The 19,392-nt window shown below is 37.7% G+C and overlaps 1 protein-coding gene across 2 annotated transcripts; it reads right to left on the reverse strand.

The window, feature by feature from the left end:
- Positions 1-3,012: 3,012 nt before the first annotated feature.
- LOC121753771 (protein FAM91A1-like) lies at positions 3,013-18,757 on the reverse strand. 2 transcript variants are annotated; one of them, XM_042149020.1, is made up of 12 exons: positions 18,579-18,757; positions 18,338-18,486; positions 17,243-17,360; positions 15,854-15,950; positions 9,467-9,573; positions 8,856-8,978; positions 8,608-8,761; positions 7,580-7,640; positions 7,107-7,489; positions 4,519-6,070; positions 3,460-3,795; positions 3,013-3,328 (listed from the first exon to the last, which is right to left on the reverse strand). In XM_042149020.1, exons 2-11 carry the CDS (start codon positions 18,463-18,465, stop codon positions 3,540-3,542), a joined length of 2,979 nt encoding a protein of 992 aa, XP_042004954.1. In that variant the 5' UTR covers positions 18,466-18,486; positions 18,579-18,757; the 3' UTR covers positions 3,013-3,328; positions 3,460-3,539. The 2 variants fall into 2 exon arrangements, with proteins under 2 accessions (XP_042004954.1, XP_042004963.1); XM_042149029.1 differs by lacking the exon at positions 3,013-3,328 and adding an exon at positions 3,907-4,104 and having other exon boundaries at positions 3,658-3,795.
- Positions 18,758-19,392: the final 635 nt, after the last annotated feature.

A 19,392-nucleotide genomic window follows, 5' to 3' on the forward strand; every position in this document is an offset into this window, starting at 1 on the left:
AGATTCAGAAATTTTGCGTAGTTGATTTTGTTTTCTTTATAACTTTGTTAATGACCAAAATCATAATTGCTGATGTGTGACGATTTTATAATTATTGAAAGTTCAAGTGTGATATAGAAAAGGAAAAAAAAGTACTTAGCGTGACACTTATTCTTTGTTTATAGTATTTCTTAATTGTGTAAAAGGACAATAGTTATGCTAATTATATGTCAGTGCACAAGAAATTGAAAAAAAAGTAGGAATTAAATAGGAAGAGAAAAACATATACTAGACATTATTGGTTAGGCGGAGCTACACTTTAGTGTAGAAGAAAGATTCGACTTATAATAAAGTTAGACACAAGCTGGAATTATATAATATACAGTATGTGATTAATTAGTTTTCATATAATCCCACTTGATTTGGAAACGAAATGATTCAAATCTCAATAATCTTTTATATACATAGTCTCTTTAGTTGTTTTATAGTACAAGCAATAAATATGTACCATCACAATGTAATAAATATACACTTGTTATATGGGTGTTGTCTTGATATGGAGGTCTTCGTTAAATTTGTTGTATGATTTGGTGACTTGCTATTGATTTGTGGCTAGATATCTATTTTTTTGTAATATTAGGTTAGATATTGTTTTTGTTTCTTTATTTTAGTGTTTGATTTGGACACTCAAGCTTGGTAATATTCTGGCTTGAGCAACTATGTTTCTTACATTAAAAAAAACATACTAACAGATAGTACTCCATACTACCACATGCACATGTAGTCATATTTGAAACCAAAATCTTTAACTTAAGTTAAAAAAAAAAAAAAGTCTTAGGGTACCTCAACTTTACCACTTGAGTTAGACCTCGTTGCACCTCTTTATCACTAAAATTGATTTTAACATAATAAACTTTTATATGCAAAAGATATTATATGCATGGGAGATATTCAAATAAAATCTCATTTTAATAAAAAAAGTAAAGAATTATTTTTAGTTGTTCGATCCATAAAACTCTAAATTCCCATTAAACGAGTACAGTATTAAGGTTCAAATCACATTAAATGAATAAAGTTGAGTCTCTAAAATCTTTTCTAAACCTATAATTTATATAGGGTGTCTCTCTGTCGACAATGAACTTTTATACGCAAAAAGGTATTAGTCAGTATTATATATATAGTAGTACTATACGGGGTGCGTAAAAATGCTAACTTTTCTTAAATTGCTAACTTGTTAACTCATCAACGTAGTGTATTACAAATGTCAACACGATCACATTAAAATGTCAATACATATTTATGTTGGCATTTTAATAAACTATGTTGACATTTAAATATCAATGTCAACATAATGTATTAAAATATCAACTTAAATTTATATTGACATTTCAATATTATCGTATTGACATTTTTAATGCATTGCACTGATGAGTTAGCAAGTTAACAACTTAAGAAAAGTTAGCAACAGATCACACCTCATTACTATATAATAGTATAAGTAAGTGAAAGCTCATTTAATTTCAGAAAATAATTTTAGAAAAACAATTACACCTCTTTATTTCCTTGGGCAACTGCTATTGGTGTATGCAGAAAGTTTTTACAGATTTTTATTCTTATAAGAGCTCTTATGCAAATATTCACACAAATTAAATAGCAATAATTAAATGAATCTATCAGAATTAAATCAGAAGCTAAAGTCGGCTCCAAATCAAAGATCATTTATCAAGTTCACTCATAGTTCAAATGCCATTTATGAAGTCTTAAATACACGCTCGTTCTTTAGAGCATCCACAGTACGAATAGCTCAGCCATAGCCTAGCCACAAACTCCTCCTGTCATATCATCAGTACTAAAAATCCTCATGTCACATCATCAAAACAAACAAATAGCTCAGCAATAGCATAGACACATCACTCAAAATTATATAAAAATTTAAGACACATAAACGAGAAAATTCAATTGTATTATTAAAATTTAAAAAGTACATTAATTTAAAAAATTACATTAATTTTAAAAAAAAACCCGCCTCGCGTTGTTTCTCTTGTACAGAAATTAAGATAGAGAGAATACTCGTTAAAACAAGCGGTGCAAATGAAAAAGCCGTGCAAATCGCGTATATATAGTGCTTCGAAAATTTAAAAAAATAAAAAAAAAATCACTCGCCGATCGCTCGCCGATCCAGAGCCTGCAATGACGGCCAGCGGATAGGCCAGCGCTCGGAAATCGGCTCGCCGATTTTTTCGCCAAAATTCGGCTAGCCGGTTACAATGGTTCCGGGAGCGGACCGACTAGCGCCGGGGATCGGCTAGTCGATCCGCTCGTCGCCATTGTGGATGCTCTTAATCCTCATGCCCAAATATATGCTTCAATCACGATGGGACACAAAGGGAGTATTTGGGTTTCTATTTTTCAAACTTTCAATTCTAATTATGATTTTTATATAAAAAATATTATTTGCTTGTAGATATCCAAAATTTAAGATGATTAAAAAGTGTCATCTCGAAGCATATGGCAGCATATTTAAAATAAGACGGTCTATTATCGAACTGATCAAATTCCAACAAATACTATAACTAAAGAATAGATATAGTTGCACAAATCTCTATAGGTTGCACATTACTATGTACATAGAAAATCTCAATGACATTTAAAAATGAAAATATCACAAATTGACGAAATTGGATTTTAGCGACTTTTTATTTCAAGTTGTTACGCTTTCGTAAATGGGCCAGCTCTAGTTAACAAATAGACCGATCCAAACCATCGAATTTCCTCAAAATATCACATTCTATCAATAGTATTCATATTAAAATTTATACTTAAATCTTTTGTTCTAATATAATTTCATGTCTTTTTCTTTCTGACCATTAAGTTTGGCTGATTATGCAAAATGTCACAGGTCACTGTTTGATTCATTTTCTACTAAACTGTTCGTCAGTGAAAAATAAATGGAGCCTAGAACAAACTAATTTTTTTAAGAAATAAATATACTAGTTATAATCGAAAAATTTGCAAGATCAAATTCCAGACATATTAATTGGAGAAGAAACGTCTTACCAGGTAAACTGTATTGCATCGTCTACTTGCCTGTCAATGAATACTTTACATTCCAAAGACTTGAAGTAACATAATGTGTACAAAACAGAATTTTTTTTTACCAAAAGACTTGAAACATTTTTACACTCTCAAACAAATGAATCACCATAATCAGATGGGTAAACGCCTCACATATATATGTATATTGTCGATGAAAAGAATATTCTCATGTATGTAATATTCTGCAGGGACAACCACCGCCCACCGGTAACCATAAGTACGCAGCCATCACCACCAGGCCGAAACGCAGAAGCTGGACCGGAAAAAAAGAGCAGGAAAATCAGAACCGAAATACCAATAAATATATGTCGAAACTTGCAGAGAGATGTGGAATTCCCTAAGATAGTAAGACTAGCAACAATTACATTGTAAAGAGGTGTTTACCTCAACAACCGTGATACACACCCAGATTTTAGGATGTGGGAACTCAAGGAGATCTGAACTGAAGTATGAGAAATTGACTTTTAAACTTTTTGTTTGACTGCTAAAGATGAAGATGCTGCCGATGCCTCAGCTATTAAGGAAACTGGTTGACAAGCTTGAAGGCAAGCACCAATCTCAAAAGGACGCAACTCAGTCCCATCAAATAGAAGGTTCACACCCGGAATAGTTACCTCTTTGCTATCAGCATCCTCTGATTCACCTTTCCCAGTGCCAATGGTGACGGGTTCTTCCAAGGGCCTCACGCCAGCCTCATAAATTGGGCTTAGGGAGTATGATCTACAATATAATGAAATTTGAATTAGTGAAGTAATAACATATGGGTAGGTCTTCCTGTTCACAAGCCTAAATAACCTATCAATTCAAAGGAAAACAAAAAAGGTTGATTACCCCTGAATTTAGAATATACTCCATTTTGGATCCTTTGGTGGCCTATTGCATTACCCAAACACTGAATTAGTATAAAGGGTTTGTTAAAGCCACTCTTTTCATAAAGTTGGAGTATCCCCAATTATAATATGATATCAGAGCACGACTAAGTTCGATGAGGATATTATTGCTCATGTTGTGGTTGCAGATGAGTCATACCTAGAAATAGAATTCACAAATCAGAAAGAATACAGAAAATAGTGTGCTTTAACTGGATCACTGATTGAATCAAGGGTTACCCTTCGAGTTAGATCAGAACTAGAGACCTCAAGAAGATCAAACACAAGTTAACTAACTACAAAGATCACATTACGGCTGAGCTCTAGTATTTATTTGCCACAAAACCAGAATAATCACCAAAACAGGCTAAGAAGAACTACGTGATGAGGTCTATCATGGGACCTTTCTACAAGTTCTGAAAATACTACAGATGATCAGAAACCAAATAGAGAAGATAGAGAGAAGAAAAATAAATGTCAATTAAAGTATGATAAGACCTGATATAGGAATACTTCTAAAAAATCACAAAAGCATCAGTCCTGACTAGCCAGGGCATAGCCAACGAAGACGCACCTTAGAATGTTGCCATCAAAACTCAAAACTTCAGTCCCAGAACGCTGCCTGCTAGCAATTTTTAGCCTTTGGTTCTCACTTAAGGCTCCTGAAATAGGAGAAGAAGGATCCGCAACTGGGTTCCATCTTCCACTAGCATAGTTCATTAATGGTCGAGATGATTCCCTTCCCTTAGTGTGCTCTTTTTGGTAAAGAAGTCTTGCAGTAGGGCCAGTTGCTTGGTACTCAGCACAAACATAAAGCAACCTGCCTCTTAGGTCCTGCATTGCTTCACGATGCTCACCCAACAAATCTGTTTGAAGTAACTGCGAAGAAACCACTCTCTTACATATACTGTTGCATAATTTGGGGCTAAAAAGCGGGATACCGAACTCTGCACCAAGTACAACCCATTCATACTTGTCTTTATCAACTGAACATGTTTCTGAGTATCTCTCATTAAATAGCCTGAGTAGGCGAATATAACCTATTGTCCACAAATTTATCTTTTTTGAGATATCATGCAACAATATGTTCAACTTTGAACATTCCTCCCCACTTAGCCCCAGCTCCTCTCCAATACAAGCAATTGAACCATCACTGTTTTTCAAGGGCAATGGAACATCTAGTGTGACAACATTTCCACGATCGTCAAGATCGTTCTTGCTTAAAGGTTGAACCAACACAGCAGAGTATTTAAGCAGAGAATTCAAACAGTGTAACAGTATGCGTCCTTTCACTAAATTCCCTTCGAATTTTCCACCCAGACCCCCAACTGTAGATCCATCCCATGACCATATAAGGGCTTTCTCGCAACCAGCTAATGGTGCAGGAAGTAATCTTAGACTCTGCCCTTTCATCAGAACAACGGAAAGAGGTCCACTGGAGAGAGCAGTATAGAGCACTAACTTCATCCAGGGTGTCATAGAAGAATGTGTTGGAGGGCCGAAATGAATAGGGCCCTTCGATCCAGGCAAGACAGAAGAATGAGGAAGTGGAATCATGGACATGATAATGTCATAGTCACGATGAAATAGACGATTCAATGTAGCTGGGGCCAGAGAAGCCAAGCTTTCACAGCGAAGTATATCTACTCGGTATTTCCTTCTTTTCTTTAACTCTTTTCTGGCAGTAAAACTTTCGACAGGATTGGAAATTTCGTCAAACTTGGAACTAACACTTAAATTAGACTCCTCTGCATCAGAACTGGTCTCTTTAGATAACGTAGTAGATAAATTATCATCATTACTAGTTCCAGTGAGAAGCTCAGCAGAACAATTATTGAACTCTGTTTTATTCACACCGTCATTTTGAGAGCTGTCACCCTGACAAGAATCAGTTGCCAAAGATGCGGTGTCCTCTTTGTTCATTCTCTGTCTTCCATCAGTAACAATCCCACCTGAAGTTAGGCATTCAAGAATACACCTGAGGCTGAAAGCATGATTAGCAAACTCCTGTAACTCTCCTTCAAATTTAGCACCCTCCAGAGTCATAAGATCATTGCAAAGGTCAGAAATGCTTGTGTGACCAAGTTTTCCAGCTTCATAAAGTGTCACAGCATGAGATTTCAGACCTATAATAAATAGAAATGTAAAGTCAGCTACAAATTAAAGCGATAATAAGGTAGTTGTACATATAAGATGAAGGATGAGTTGCCTTTAAACAAGCAGAAGTGCAGTACAAGATGCAAAACAGAACCCTCAAAAGGCAAGAGAAATGAAAGAAGCAACGAACAAGAGGGAGCAATGTTAAGTCCATGTCCTGTCATTATAGCTAGTTCAGCAGCCTGAAAGAAATAAATATGATATGCCAAGTCTGTTTTCCATCAACCACCAACCATGCATTTTGGAAGGTAGCAACAGTAATACAACTACATTCATAGTCACATCTATTTAATTCCAAAAGTATCCTCTTTGTTGGAGTTCACCAAAATAAGGATGATGCTTGTAATATGCTATCTTATTCCTATGAGATGTAGCTATGCAAGAAATCTATTTCAAGATATGGCCTCTGAAACCTAACCAACCAAGAGAGTTTACGTAGAAAGGTTTATAATAAACCTAGCTGATCATAGCATTTAAATATAGGAGTTATTGTGTAAGGAACTTAGCTGATCTCGAGGATAACTAACCTGTTACGATAACAATATACTGAGAATAAAATGTGCTCTATTCTGACGTTCATCCACTAAAAAGCTGTACACAACATAGAATTTCCCCCAATGTGTTTATTGTCTCTATTTTTTCCTTGCCTATCATTTCTTTTTCAGCCATTGCCACAAATAGTCTCAGCTTTAGGATACTTGATCCCCCCAAACATGAGACGAATGGTAAGAAATTTTAGTGGTAAAACTTGAGAAAGCTCATCAAGATCACGTACAAGGACCTAATCCATCTTGGACTCTCCCAAGAAGTGTAAAACCCCAACAGAGAGCCCTACCCTCAACTGCGATCACAAGCATAATGTTGTTTTGAATCACACATATTCAAGATTCTATATAAAGTTACATTATGATAAAAATTTCTCTGTTTAGTAAAATGTGACACCAGACATGGCAGATTCAATGAAAAACATATGTATTTGGAGAATGGTTAGAAATAGAGATAGACCTGGAGAAACAGATCCCATCATAAGATATGATGTTATATTAGAATCAACAACAAAAGCTACACGAGAACAGTCAGCAGCAGGTCTAGAATTTTCTGTCCATAATGCATCTCCTGATTGAGGACCGCTGCCATCACCAAGTAAATTTTCAGAGCCCATATTACCATGAGAACCACTTTCTTCATCACTGAGAATACTTCTAGGAGATCCAGACAAATAAGAGTCCTGAAGAATGGAGGCGGGATCAATAAGTTTCACTGCCCATCCCAATCGACAAGCAAAAGATGCAGCAGCCTGTAGCTGACTGATATCAGCTTGCAGAGTCAACGCCAATTCAGCAACAGTTGAATTCTCGCTTGACACCACAAACACAGCATATAGCAACCTGCTTACGCGACCCACATTATTTATATGTGAAATCATTTACACTTGAAAGCTTCAATCCAAAAAAGCATAAAAGATCGATAATTCCTACTCTTCAATTGGATCTTCATATGACTGCTCCCTGTTTGAAACAAATCCTTCAAGCCTTGAAACTGTAAGAAACATAAATAAGAAAAAAAGAAAATAATTAAATCTCTAAGTTTATATGTTTTACATATAAGCACAGAATCACATACACTATTTTGCAAATTGATCACCCTTGTTTTATCTAGCATTTCTGCTGGCTTGTTGATGTCATCTATTTACTTTCCTTCTCAATACAGCAGAAACAAAAACTCTCCAATATTTCACAAGCTGAGTTTGACAGCAATTCTGTCAGTTGAACCAACTACAGTCACCTAGTTCAATGAGAGGTCTACATCTACTTATCTTCTAATGTCCTTATGTTACTCTACGATGCCTTACTGCTATTTTTATAAGATAATCCTTCTCAAGTGAAACGTCGAAAGTTTTGGTGTGTGATAGGTTTCAAGGATATAAGGTCGTCCAGACAGTTTAAGAAAATGAAGGCATTTCCTCAAAATAAGTTTGGCTCAGCAGAACAGGACAATTGTGATGATACAAACAAGTAACTTTTTATTATCTTGCCCATCTCATTTTTCTCAAGGTTCAACATGACACCACCATAAGTGCTACTATGTAGTCTTTTTAAAACCATATGTGACAGAGAACTAGCAAAACATCAGTAGCACACTGCTGAAACTAAAGATTACTATGTAAACATTAAGCAAATACTTTTCTTTTAAGGGTCAGTACAAGTTTGGACATATAAATCCAAAATCAGTTCTCAATTTTTTGGTATATATACTTTCACCAAACAATGTTGATGAAATTGATGACAATGTTTTATGCATTCATTTCATTAGAAAGAAACAGCTAAGTGTGGAAGATTAGAAAATAGAGAGATCAAATCAAAAGGTTTATGTCAGTAGTCAGTACTAAAATGATAGTGGACAATTAGACATTCTTGTTCTCCATAACTCTTCGTAATTTCTGTGAGAGGAATATTCAAAATTCATTTCATCTAAAAATTTACCAACTAGATACTCAAAATAGTACCTTTGAATCGATCATCAGGATAAACAGGAACATCAAAGTACACGAGCCCACGGCGATATAGACCCTTAATAATTACAGGGTCAAAAAGGATAAAAGAATTGGCTTCCTCCTTACAGATTTTATCAATTGTTGCCGTTTCTTCTTCTGATAGTTTCTATACAAGAGGTGGAGCAAAGTGTAAGTGTCAGTTGGACTTTTACCTCTGGAAATATGCATTTGGGAGTCAATTTAATTAAAAGGCAATTAACCTTGAATTCTTCCAAAGTAAAGTTGACAAGAGAAACTCCCCACCATGGCTCAATCACAAAGTCCACAGGTTCTGTGGGCAAGAGTTCTTTTGCTATTGACTTGTTTAGCTTCCACATAATTTTCTGAAAGGCTCCAACAAAATTAAACTCTAGTTAGAGGGGCAGATAATCATGTTATATGGTAATAAGGAACATCAAATATTGCTGCAAGTGGAAGTTTTAAAAGTGCCAAGGGTGGGTTTTAACTATGAGGGTGGTAGTGCTTGGCATACCAGTTCCATCAATCACCCTTCAGAATCATGAACATAATTCACTTCAACATTGTGGGATTTTGGCAAGGGCCACTTTTATACGAAGAGTGAACACAAAGAAATTTAATTTTCAGTACCTTACGAAGTTGAAAAAAGAAAACATTACCTAACTAATGGTTTCAAAAAAAATTACAGATACTGTCTAAATGCCTTACTTGCTTAATGGATCCAATCATGGTGCTATCTATTTCAAATAAGTTTCATGACAATGAAACAATAAGTATAGCCATGAACTGTATTTGAAAGCATTCTGATAGTTAACATGATGCACAGACAGGATATGCTGTCACTAAATCATACCTTAGATCTACACTTGTTCATGATGTCAATGAATTCATTTCTTCCGATCCCTGTGATCCGCAAGGCATCTGCTGCGCTAAAATTGGGGATGCTGTCATAGGGTTGTTCTGCAAACGTTTGTAGATAAGTTATAAATACCACAAAAGCAAAACTGCTGATATAGAGTGATAGAAGTGAAATAAAGTTTGAGTAGTGTTAAATGGTATAGACAACATATTTAGAGAAGAAAGCAATGGGAGAAGATTATTGTATTTTGATTGAATGATGAAATGGTACTCAACACCCATATATTTATAGGGATGTTGGTGACTTTTGAGATCCTACAATAAATGTATATTCATGGAACTACACTACTATTGGAACAATGCATGCACATCTTCAATGCTTCTTGGAACTCCATTCTTGGAACTATATTCTTCTTTAATGCTTATTGATACTTCCCCTTTTCTCAACACTCCCCCTCAAATTGAGTGGTGGGATCTCCAAAACTCAATTTGGAAAGCACATCTTCAAAGCTCCTTGAGTTGACTGCTTTAGTTAGGATGTCGGCAAGTTGATCCTCAGAGCGAACAAAAGGGAGTTCGACAATCCCATTCTCAATGTTTTCTTTGATAAAGTGTCTGTCAACCTCCACATGCTTCGTTCGATCATGTTGTACTGGATTTTGTGAGATGCTTATAGCGGCTTTGTTATCACAATACAACTGGCACTTGCTTGGAGGGAGATTAATCTCTTTCATCAATCTCCTTAACCATAAAATCTCGGTCAACCCACTTTTAATCCCACGAAATTCTGCTTCGGCACTCGAAAGAGCCACCACCTTCTGCTTCTTACTTCTCCATGTTACCAAATTACCTCCAACAAAGGTAAAGTAGCCTGCTGTAGACTTCCTATCGTTTGGGTTCCCTGCCCAGTCAGCATCTGTATAACCATGAATCTCAAGATGCCCATTTTTAGCGAACAACACTCCATGCCCTGGAGTTCCCTTCAAATACCGACAAATCCTAAGTGCTGCCTCCATGTGATCTGTCTGCGGCTTATGCATGAACTGACTTACGACCCCAACTGCATAGGCAATATCTGGCCTAGTGTGCGAGAGATATATGAGTTTTCCGACTAGTCGCTGATATCGACTACGGTCAGCCAACTTGGCTCCTTCTCTGATTTGTAATCCGTGATTAACTGCCAGAGGAGTGTCTGCTGGTTTACATTCCAGTAGGCCGGTCTCTGCTAGGATGTCCAAGATATACTTCCTTTGTCGCAGAAAAATTCCTTTGATTGACCTTAGCACTTCAATCCCAAGAAAGTACTTGAGATTCCCCAAGTCCTTCATCTCAAATTCCTGAAAAAGATTTTTCTTTAATTCCTCAATCTCTTCTAGGTCGTCACCTGTAATAATCATGTCATCAACATATATGATTAAACATGTGATCTTATCACCCTGCTTCTTAAAAAATAGCGTATGGTCTGAATTGCTCTGTGTATATCCATAGCTAATCATTGCCCCAGCAAACTTCCCAAACCATACTCTTGGAGATTGCTTCAATCCATACAAGGTCTTCCTCAATCGGCACCCTTCACCTGCTTTAAAATCTGTTGCAAAACCTGGGGGTGCCTCCATGTAAACTTCTTCTTCCTTCTTCAACTCTCCATGTAGGAAGGCATTCGTCACATCAAACTGGTGTAATGGCCAGTCCCTATTAGCAGCAATGGATAACAACACCCGAATTGTGTTCATCTTAGCTACTGGAGAGAAGGTCTCAGAATAGTCAACTCCATATGTCTGAGTATAGCCTTTTGCGACAAGTCGTGCCTTGTACCTTTCTATCGAGCCATCAGGTCTTCTTTTGATAGTGAAGACCCATCGACAACCCACTGGTCGCTTCCCTTCTGGTAGAGCACATTTCTCCCATGTGTGGTTTCGAATCAGTGCATCAATCTCTTTCTTCATTGCTTCCCTCCAATGCTTGTATTTCATAGCTTCTTCCCATGTCTGTGGTATTTCTTCTTCCTCATATAGTGCATTCTCGAAAGCCCGAGCCATCTCTGATAAATGGCCTTTGGCTAGGTTCACAACAGAGTACCGCTTTTTCTTGTCAATCCTCTCTGGCGTATACCTTTTGGGTGGAACTCCTCTGTTTGACCTTGGTGGAAGTATGTACCTCCCAGTGTCAGGGTCAACTCCTTCGACCTCGACTTCCTCAATTTCCCTTTCTTCGGCCTCAATTGAATTTTCTTCTGCACTTACAGTGTTAGCCAAACAATTATCTGTATCCACAGTTACTTACAGTGGATAACCTTAACGGAGAAATATTTGAGGCGATGCCACTTTCTACGATGGACTCTACCACATCAGAGACTTGCTCAGCGGAATTGCTTACTGTTTTCTCTGATAGATCCGCATCAGGATTGCTTGGCGTTGGCAGTGGCATTGAGATCCAACTTAGCGGGTCCGTATCATTGTTATCCCTAACATTACTCTCCCCCTGACCGCTAAGATGGGTAAAGAAGTACTCAGTTTCAAGAAAGTTGCAGTTCATTGTAACAAACATCCGGTTGGACTTTGGATCGAAACACCTATACCCCTTTTGATTTACCCCATATCCTACAAAAACGCATTTGATAGCGCAAGGGGATAGTTTAGTTCTTTCATGTTTAGGAATGTGGACAAAAACGGAGCATCCGAAGACGCGAGGTTCAAGAGTCAAGGGCGGAGGAATTTTTGTGAAGGTGGACAAGACTTGTAGAGGAGTTTTATGTTTGAGAATACTTGTGGGCAATCGGTTTAAGAGATAGGCTGAGGTGGCAATGGCTTCTGGCCAGAAGTGTTTCGGGGCTTTTGACTCTATAAGCATAGAACGAGTCATTTCGAGGAGAGATCGATTTTTCCTTTCAGCCACACCGTTTTGTTCGGGAGTATGAGCACATGTGGTTTGGTGTATAAGGCCTTTGTTTTGGAAGAGTTGTTTCATGGTAGAATTAACGAACTCCCCCCCATTATCTGACCGAAGGACCTGAATGGTTTTGTGAAACTGAGTTTGGATAAGGTTATAGAAATGGGTAAAGTGTGACAAAACTTCAGATTTTTGTTTCATGAAATATATCCAGGTCATGCGAGTGCAATCATCCACAAAAACTAAGAAATATCGAAAACCTTGCCCCCCAATAACTGGTGCGGGCCCCCAAACATCAGAGTGTACTAAGGCAAATGGGGTTTCAACACGAGTATTACTTAATGGGTAAGAGTTCCGATGACTTTTGGATAAAAGACAAGTTTCACAGTACATGTCATGCTTAGGAATAATACTAGGAAATAATAATTTTAAGTAACCGATAGATGGATGACCCAAGCGCCGATGCCAAAGCCAAGCTTTCCTGTCAGCTGATCCGTGAGTTAACATGGCAGTCCCTTTTTGAGCTATCTCATCCACATAGTAAAGCCCATCACGTTCAGTGCCACGCCCAATTATCTCTCCGGTTCGGATATCCTGCAACAGACAAAATTGTGGCTGCATTAGTAACGTACAATTCAATTCCTTTGTGACATGACTAATGGATAATAACTTATGAGACATCGAAGGAATATATAGACAATTTGATAACTGCAAAGTTGGGGAAATGTTAACGGTTCCAGCCCCCTCAACCACCGTAAATTCCCCATTGGCAGTTTGGATATGAGATTTTAGAGGTTTCTGAAGGTTGGTAAGGTCTGAGGCATCATATGTTATGGTATCGGTTGCCCCACAGTCAAAAATCCATTTATCATTTTTCTCATGGCCATTAGATACTGCACACACAACTCCAAGCTTCTCGAGAGGCTGAAATCGATTTTGGCAAGTGGTTTGGGAAATTATGGAATTTTCAGGAGATTTGGGGGCTAATTGTGACTGAGAATTTTGGTGGGGTAAAACCTGCAATTTCCCAAAGATTTGGGGGCTTCCAATAAAAGAGCCCCCTAACCCTAATCTACCTGAATCGGGCGCCGCCTCTCCCCTCATCAATTCTTCACTCCAATCGTGAATTACACTCCCACTTCCGCTGGCAACGAAGTTTGCTGCCCCGGTTGTATTCGCCGGCTGAGCAGCTTCATTTCTGGTCCTTCCTCCTGGCTGGACAGCACCGGCGGTTTGCGCGACCCCCTGCACGGCGTTGCCTCCGTCGCCTCCAACTGCTGCGGCGGCGTGCCCGCCACGGTTCCATGGTGTTTGCGGTTGCGGCGGCTTGCCGTGCTTCTCTTCCCACCAATCTGGATATCCAACTAGTTCAAAGCATGAATCTTTTGTGTGTCTTTTCCGTTTGCAGTAGGAACACACCAATTTTGACTTGTCTTCTTCATCACTTCGCCGATTTCTATCATTGCCACTGCCGCGACCACCACTGTTGCTGCCGCGACCACCACCGTTGCTGCCGCGACCGCCACCCCGAGAGCCGCCGGTAGGGTTCTGCCACCCTCGGATGGCGAGGCCAGTTCCAATTCCATCCATGGCAGCTGCTCCGCCGGTGTTTGCCTGTTGTAACACTCGGAGTCGTGTCTCCTCCTGCTGAATCAGGTTGTACGCATAGTCGACGGAGGGAAGTGGGTCCATTTTCAGTATCTCCCTCTTGGTTGTTTCATATTTGCTATCAATTGCATAGAGAAACTGACATACTCTCTGATCTTGTATGAATTTGTTATGAATCTCCATATCCTCTGGACATTTCATTGGGTTCGTCTGTTTTTGGTCGATTGAAATCCAGATCTCTCCCAACCGGCTCCATATTTCTTCTAATGAACTGCTTCCTTGCCTCAGTGTGGTTGCTTTGAACTGAAGATCATACACCTGGATTTTATCTCTTCCGCTCCCATATGTGACGGCCAACGCATCCCATATATGCTTTGCCGTCGGATGTTGTGAAACTCGACTGACCAGTCGAGGCTCAATGTTTTGTATTAACCAAGTGATCACACAGTGATCGGCTTGTTCCCATTGTATGAAGGCTGGATCGGTTCGCGGTGGAGAATGAGGCACTCCGGTGACGTGAGATACCATTCCCCGACCGCTTATTGCCGTCTTCATCAATACGGACCAAAGGGCGTAATTTTCTCCATTCAACTTATTCCCACCAATGTGGAGGGGCTGCGTGTCAATTCTGAATGGCATGGCAGCTGTTTCTGGTGGATTTGGTTGGTTCATCGCAAAACTATTGCGCATAAAGTTGGCAAATTGCCGGGCAAATTCATCTGCCATAGATGAATCTGAGGTTTCGGTTACTATATAGTTGTCATTTGACATTTTGGCTTATGGTTATAGATACAGCGGAAAAAGGAAAAACAAAAAAACGGGAAAGGGCCGAGAAAGGTATCAAAGACGATGATGATACCTTATCTGAGTCCAAACCTGCTCTGATACCATGTTAAATGGTATAGACAACATATTTAGAGAAGAAAGCAATGGGAGAAGATTATTGTATTTTGATTGAATGATGAAATGGTACTCAACACCCATATATTTATAGGGATGTTGGTGACTTTTGAGATCCTACAATAAATGTATATTCATGGAACTACACTACTATTGGAACAATGCATGCACATCTTCAATGCTTCTTGGAACTCCATTCTTGGAACTATATTCTTAGAGTGATAGAAGTGAAATAAAGTTTGAGTAGATTATGGCCCCTACATTCTTCAAGGACATCAATTTTGATTAATGTATATATATCGTAACAGACAATCTTATTCAATTTTATCAACCATCCTTTAGAAATTATAAAACTAGCCCAGAATTTATTATGTTGCTTATGTTTCTTCCCACTAGTATTCAAACAGGTTTTGCATCTGAAAGTCCACAATACTGCCTGCAGTATCTCAGGCTTGCTTCACTGTATTGAAACAGGTTTCACCTCTTTGCTCTCTTGAGTTGGGTTTAACTGAAGCTTCCATTAACTCTATTGAAATCATTACTATGACGCTGTTAACTTTGCTCTGTAGCATTACTAATGAAGCATTTGCAATGTGCAATGTATATATACATATATGAAGTACTATAAATAAATATGCAAAGTGTAATTGGTGTATCAGTGAGTTTCTATTAGTGCATGAACCATGAAAAGGAAGTTCATGCATCCATTATGCACCGATAACATCAGTAAAGGACAACAAGGAAATCAGATATTACTAGTATTAACATCTTCCATAGAAACAAACTGAAGATTGCAGGATCAAAGAATTAGTGAATCAAGAGTATAAGAGGGCAAACTGACTCCTTCAGGCTTTAGGTGCTAAAAGTGGAAACCTAGCTAATATGCTGCTATATATTTAATTTCAAGCAACAAGTGTGTCAAACTAGCAAGTGTAATTCCAGCAAAGAAGAAGAGCAAATAGTACATCAAGGAAATTGTTTGTACCATTTTTCATCACTTCAAATAAGATGTCACAGTAATATTTGAAAGGAGAAACCCTCATAACACGGCAAATGTACTCTGCAAGATGGTAGGGAAACAGCTGCAAAAACAGTCACCAAGTCACTTGTAAGTTTAATTTTCTTTAGTATTTTACAGGAAGGGGATAAGAGGGAGGAAAACAGAGTTAACAATCTATAAAAAATAAGTACACGAGTGAGGAATTCCAAACAGATCAAAATGATACTAAAGTAATGAAATGAAAAAGTGATGAATGTGTAGTAAGAATAAGTGTTACATTTAAAACAGATGGGACACCACACCTCCTTTAAAGAAAGGCTAGAGGAACGAAAACCTATTAGATTCAATAATAGGAAATTATATTTGTTTCATATCCTAGCCTAGGGCTGGCAATTTTCGACACGACAGGATAATCCGACACGAATCCGCACGAAATTATTGGGTTGGGGTCAAGTCTTATTGGATCTGTGTCCTTATCGGGTTGACCCATTAAGAACCCGATAATTTCGGGTTGGGTTCTGGTCGGATGCGGGTCGGATACGGGTAACCCATTAAGAAATAATATTATTTTTTTATTATTATTTAAAACTATATATATTACTTTAATATTTTAATTTCTTATAAATTAGGTTTAAATAGTATAAAACGAATTTTAATTGTGTAAATTAGGTTAAAAATTAAGGTTTAATCGTGTAATATTAGGTTTTAATCGTGTAATATCAGGTTCGGGTTGTTATGTGTCGTGTCAACCCATATTATATCGTGTCGATAACGGGTTCGTGTCGGGTGCGGGTCGTGTTCGGATTTGAAGGTAGCAGGTCGGTTTCGTGTTCGGATTTACAGTTTCCTTAACAGGTCGGGTTCAGGTTAGGCCTTATTGGGTTGGATCATTATCAGGTTGACCCGATAACGACCCAATCCGCACGATTTGCCAGCCCTATCCTAGCCCCATAGTTGCACAAAGATCTCGTCAAGTAATTTACAGGAGGCATCAAAACTTTTGTCCTGGACTACAGAAGTAAAATAAACATGAGACGGCCTGAGTTTATAAAACAATCTTTCTCTCTTCCAAAACCCAAGTTTTGATTCACTTGGAATGACATTCCCTCTTCTGAGGATACCTGTAGTCTGTAGCATATATATTGTTACTTGCACATACTAAGTTGTACTGTTTGATTACCCTCCTTACTCCAATTATGTATTTATGTTCATAATTTGGTGGCTTCATCGCTCGACAACATAACGTTTTCAGCCAATAGCTTACATTTTTCAGCATCAAGCACAGTTAATTTGTTATGGTAACTAATTGACCCATGAAATATAAAAACTATAGCACATGAATAAATGGAGACAGAGGTTTTTCATGAAACACACCGCTAGGTTCCGCCGTAGATAACGCATCATTTCCTCATAGTATTCACCTTCTTTGCACACTTTGCGAGCAAAACAAGTGTTCCAGAGAAGTCTTTTCTTGACGCAGTGATCAACTATCCTGCATGACAAGATGAACCAAATGATATATGATAACTTTCCAGCATACTCTTTACAGAAGAGGTTCACAATACTACAGTATAAGCAAAAGCAATAAGTTAATATAGATGTCATGCATCAATTAAATTATTCTTTTGACACTAGATTATCAATTATTCGAATATCACTGAGCTATATCAAAGTAATCTTGCATTTCTGAATCTCAAATCTCAATCTAGGCACAAGAAATCAGAAGAACAGAACACTCCTGAGCATTTTAATGCGCAATTACTGTTCTACTAACCTCCCTTAGAGTGTACACATATCTATGTCTCGCATTCTATAAGATTAAAGAAAAAAGGGAGTGAAACTTCCATCATACAGAAAGATGAGATCAAGATCATTAGGTACAACAAAAGAAGAAGCTGTTCATTATGAATATGAGATATTTAGAGTTAGTCTTGTTTATTGTTTATTTATTTCTAGTTTAGAACTGCAAATATAAGTCGAAGGGTTCTGAAACAATAATACTCAAGAATCAAAAGAGGTCATTTATAATGTTATTTTCGTTTTCCAGCAGAAGCATCTTTAGAATTTGTGAAATGAGATCTAAAATTAATAGCAATATAAAAGTACATCCAACCAAACGAGTGAAATTAAACAGCCTTTGATTCAGAGTGCATAGCAGATGAAATCCAGGCCTCTTTTTATGTTGTATTTCAGAATCATGCCAAAAACTAAATAACAAAGTATGAACTTGTCGGCCAGTTCTAAATCGGATAGAACACAGAAAACTGCACATGGAACATAAATTTCAAGCAGGCAACAGGTGGAATGCGGATATGAGTTGGCCGAACAGCATCAACAGATTTCTAGTTTTTAACTGATACACACAAAATCAACACTGGTCAACATAATTTGACCGCACCAGCAAAATTGTCGCCGAAAGAAAATTACCAACCAACGAGGGGGAAAAGGAAGCACATGAGAAAATCCAACCTGCGATGCCATTCTTCCTTGGAATTCAAGGTGGATTGAAGGCGCTTCGGCAGGCTCTCCCAGTGGCATTGTTCTGTAATTGCTTTTATTATCAACTGTTCCTCTACTGTCGCCGGCTGACGCTGCATTTTGTATGGCCACCAAAATCTCTGCGAAATCACCGAAGTCAACTACTGATTCAGACATTTTACACCAAAATGAAAATGAAAATGAATCGCAAATGACGGGGAACTGTGCGGACCTGTGAACTGAAGTCGATGAATCAGAGGCGAGAAGCGGGATCGAGCTAGGGATTGAAATCTGGCAATGAATGTAGAAGAATTGGGGCGAAGGAAGGAGAGGCAAGCAACGACTGATTTGAGCTGCTGCGACGAGGATCAAAAAACAGTCATCAAACTTAGATTTGCTGTTGCGCGTATATTTCTTATTTCTTTTTTTTTATGTATAAAGTAGTCATTATCTTTTACTTATAGAGTCCAATCCTCACAAAATATATTGACAATTTTCTGGACATGAATTAATAACAAATCTTGTTGCACTATATTGCTAAGTAAAAAATTATCTACTTTTAAATTGTGACAACACTGACATTAATATTATTGCACATTGCAACGATATGTGATAAAATAGAATACAGAAATGGAAAATGCAGAAAAATTCGTACTTTTATAGGACTTATGAAAAATTACATATGCATATTTTTATGGAAGCATAAACAAATGTAATTACAGCATACATATTTAAAATTGAAATAAAAAAAATTAAAGTTGTGATAAATCAAATAAAAAAATTCGTTGATTGTGAAGTTAACATATTTTTTCTCTATTTTTTAATCTTTCACTTTTTTTTTTGTATGACTAAGTTAATACAAGTGACTAAGTGAAGTGATCTCTAAAATTACAAAATATTGGTCGAAATTTGGTACACTATTACTGACGAATTTACCGCTTATAGAGAATTTTCGATATTTTCGTAATTAAAATTAGACGTGACCTATGGAGTTGAAACAAAACGATCGAAAAGAGAAATCCAGGGTGGATAGAGAAAGGATAACG

The sequence above is a fragment of the Salvia splendens genome, chromosome 1 (genome assembly GCF_004379255.2).
Source record: "Salvia splendens isolate huo1 chromosome 1, SspV2, whole genome shotgun sequence".
Lineage (NCBI taxonomy): Eukaryota > Viridiplantae > Streptophyta > Magnoliopsida > Lamiales > Lamiaceae > Salvia > Salvia splendens.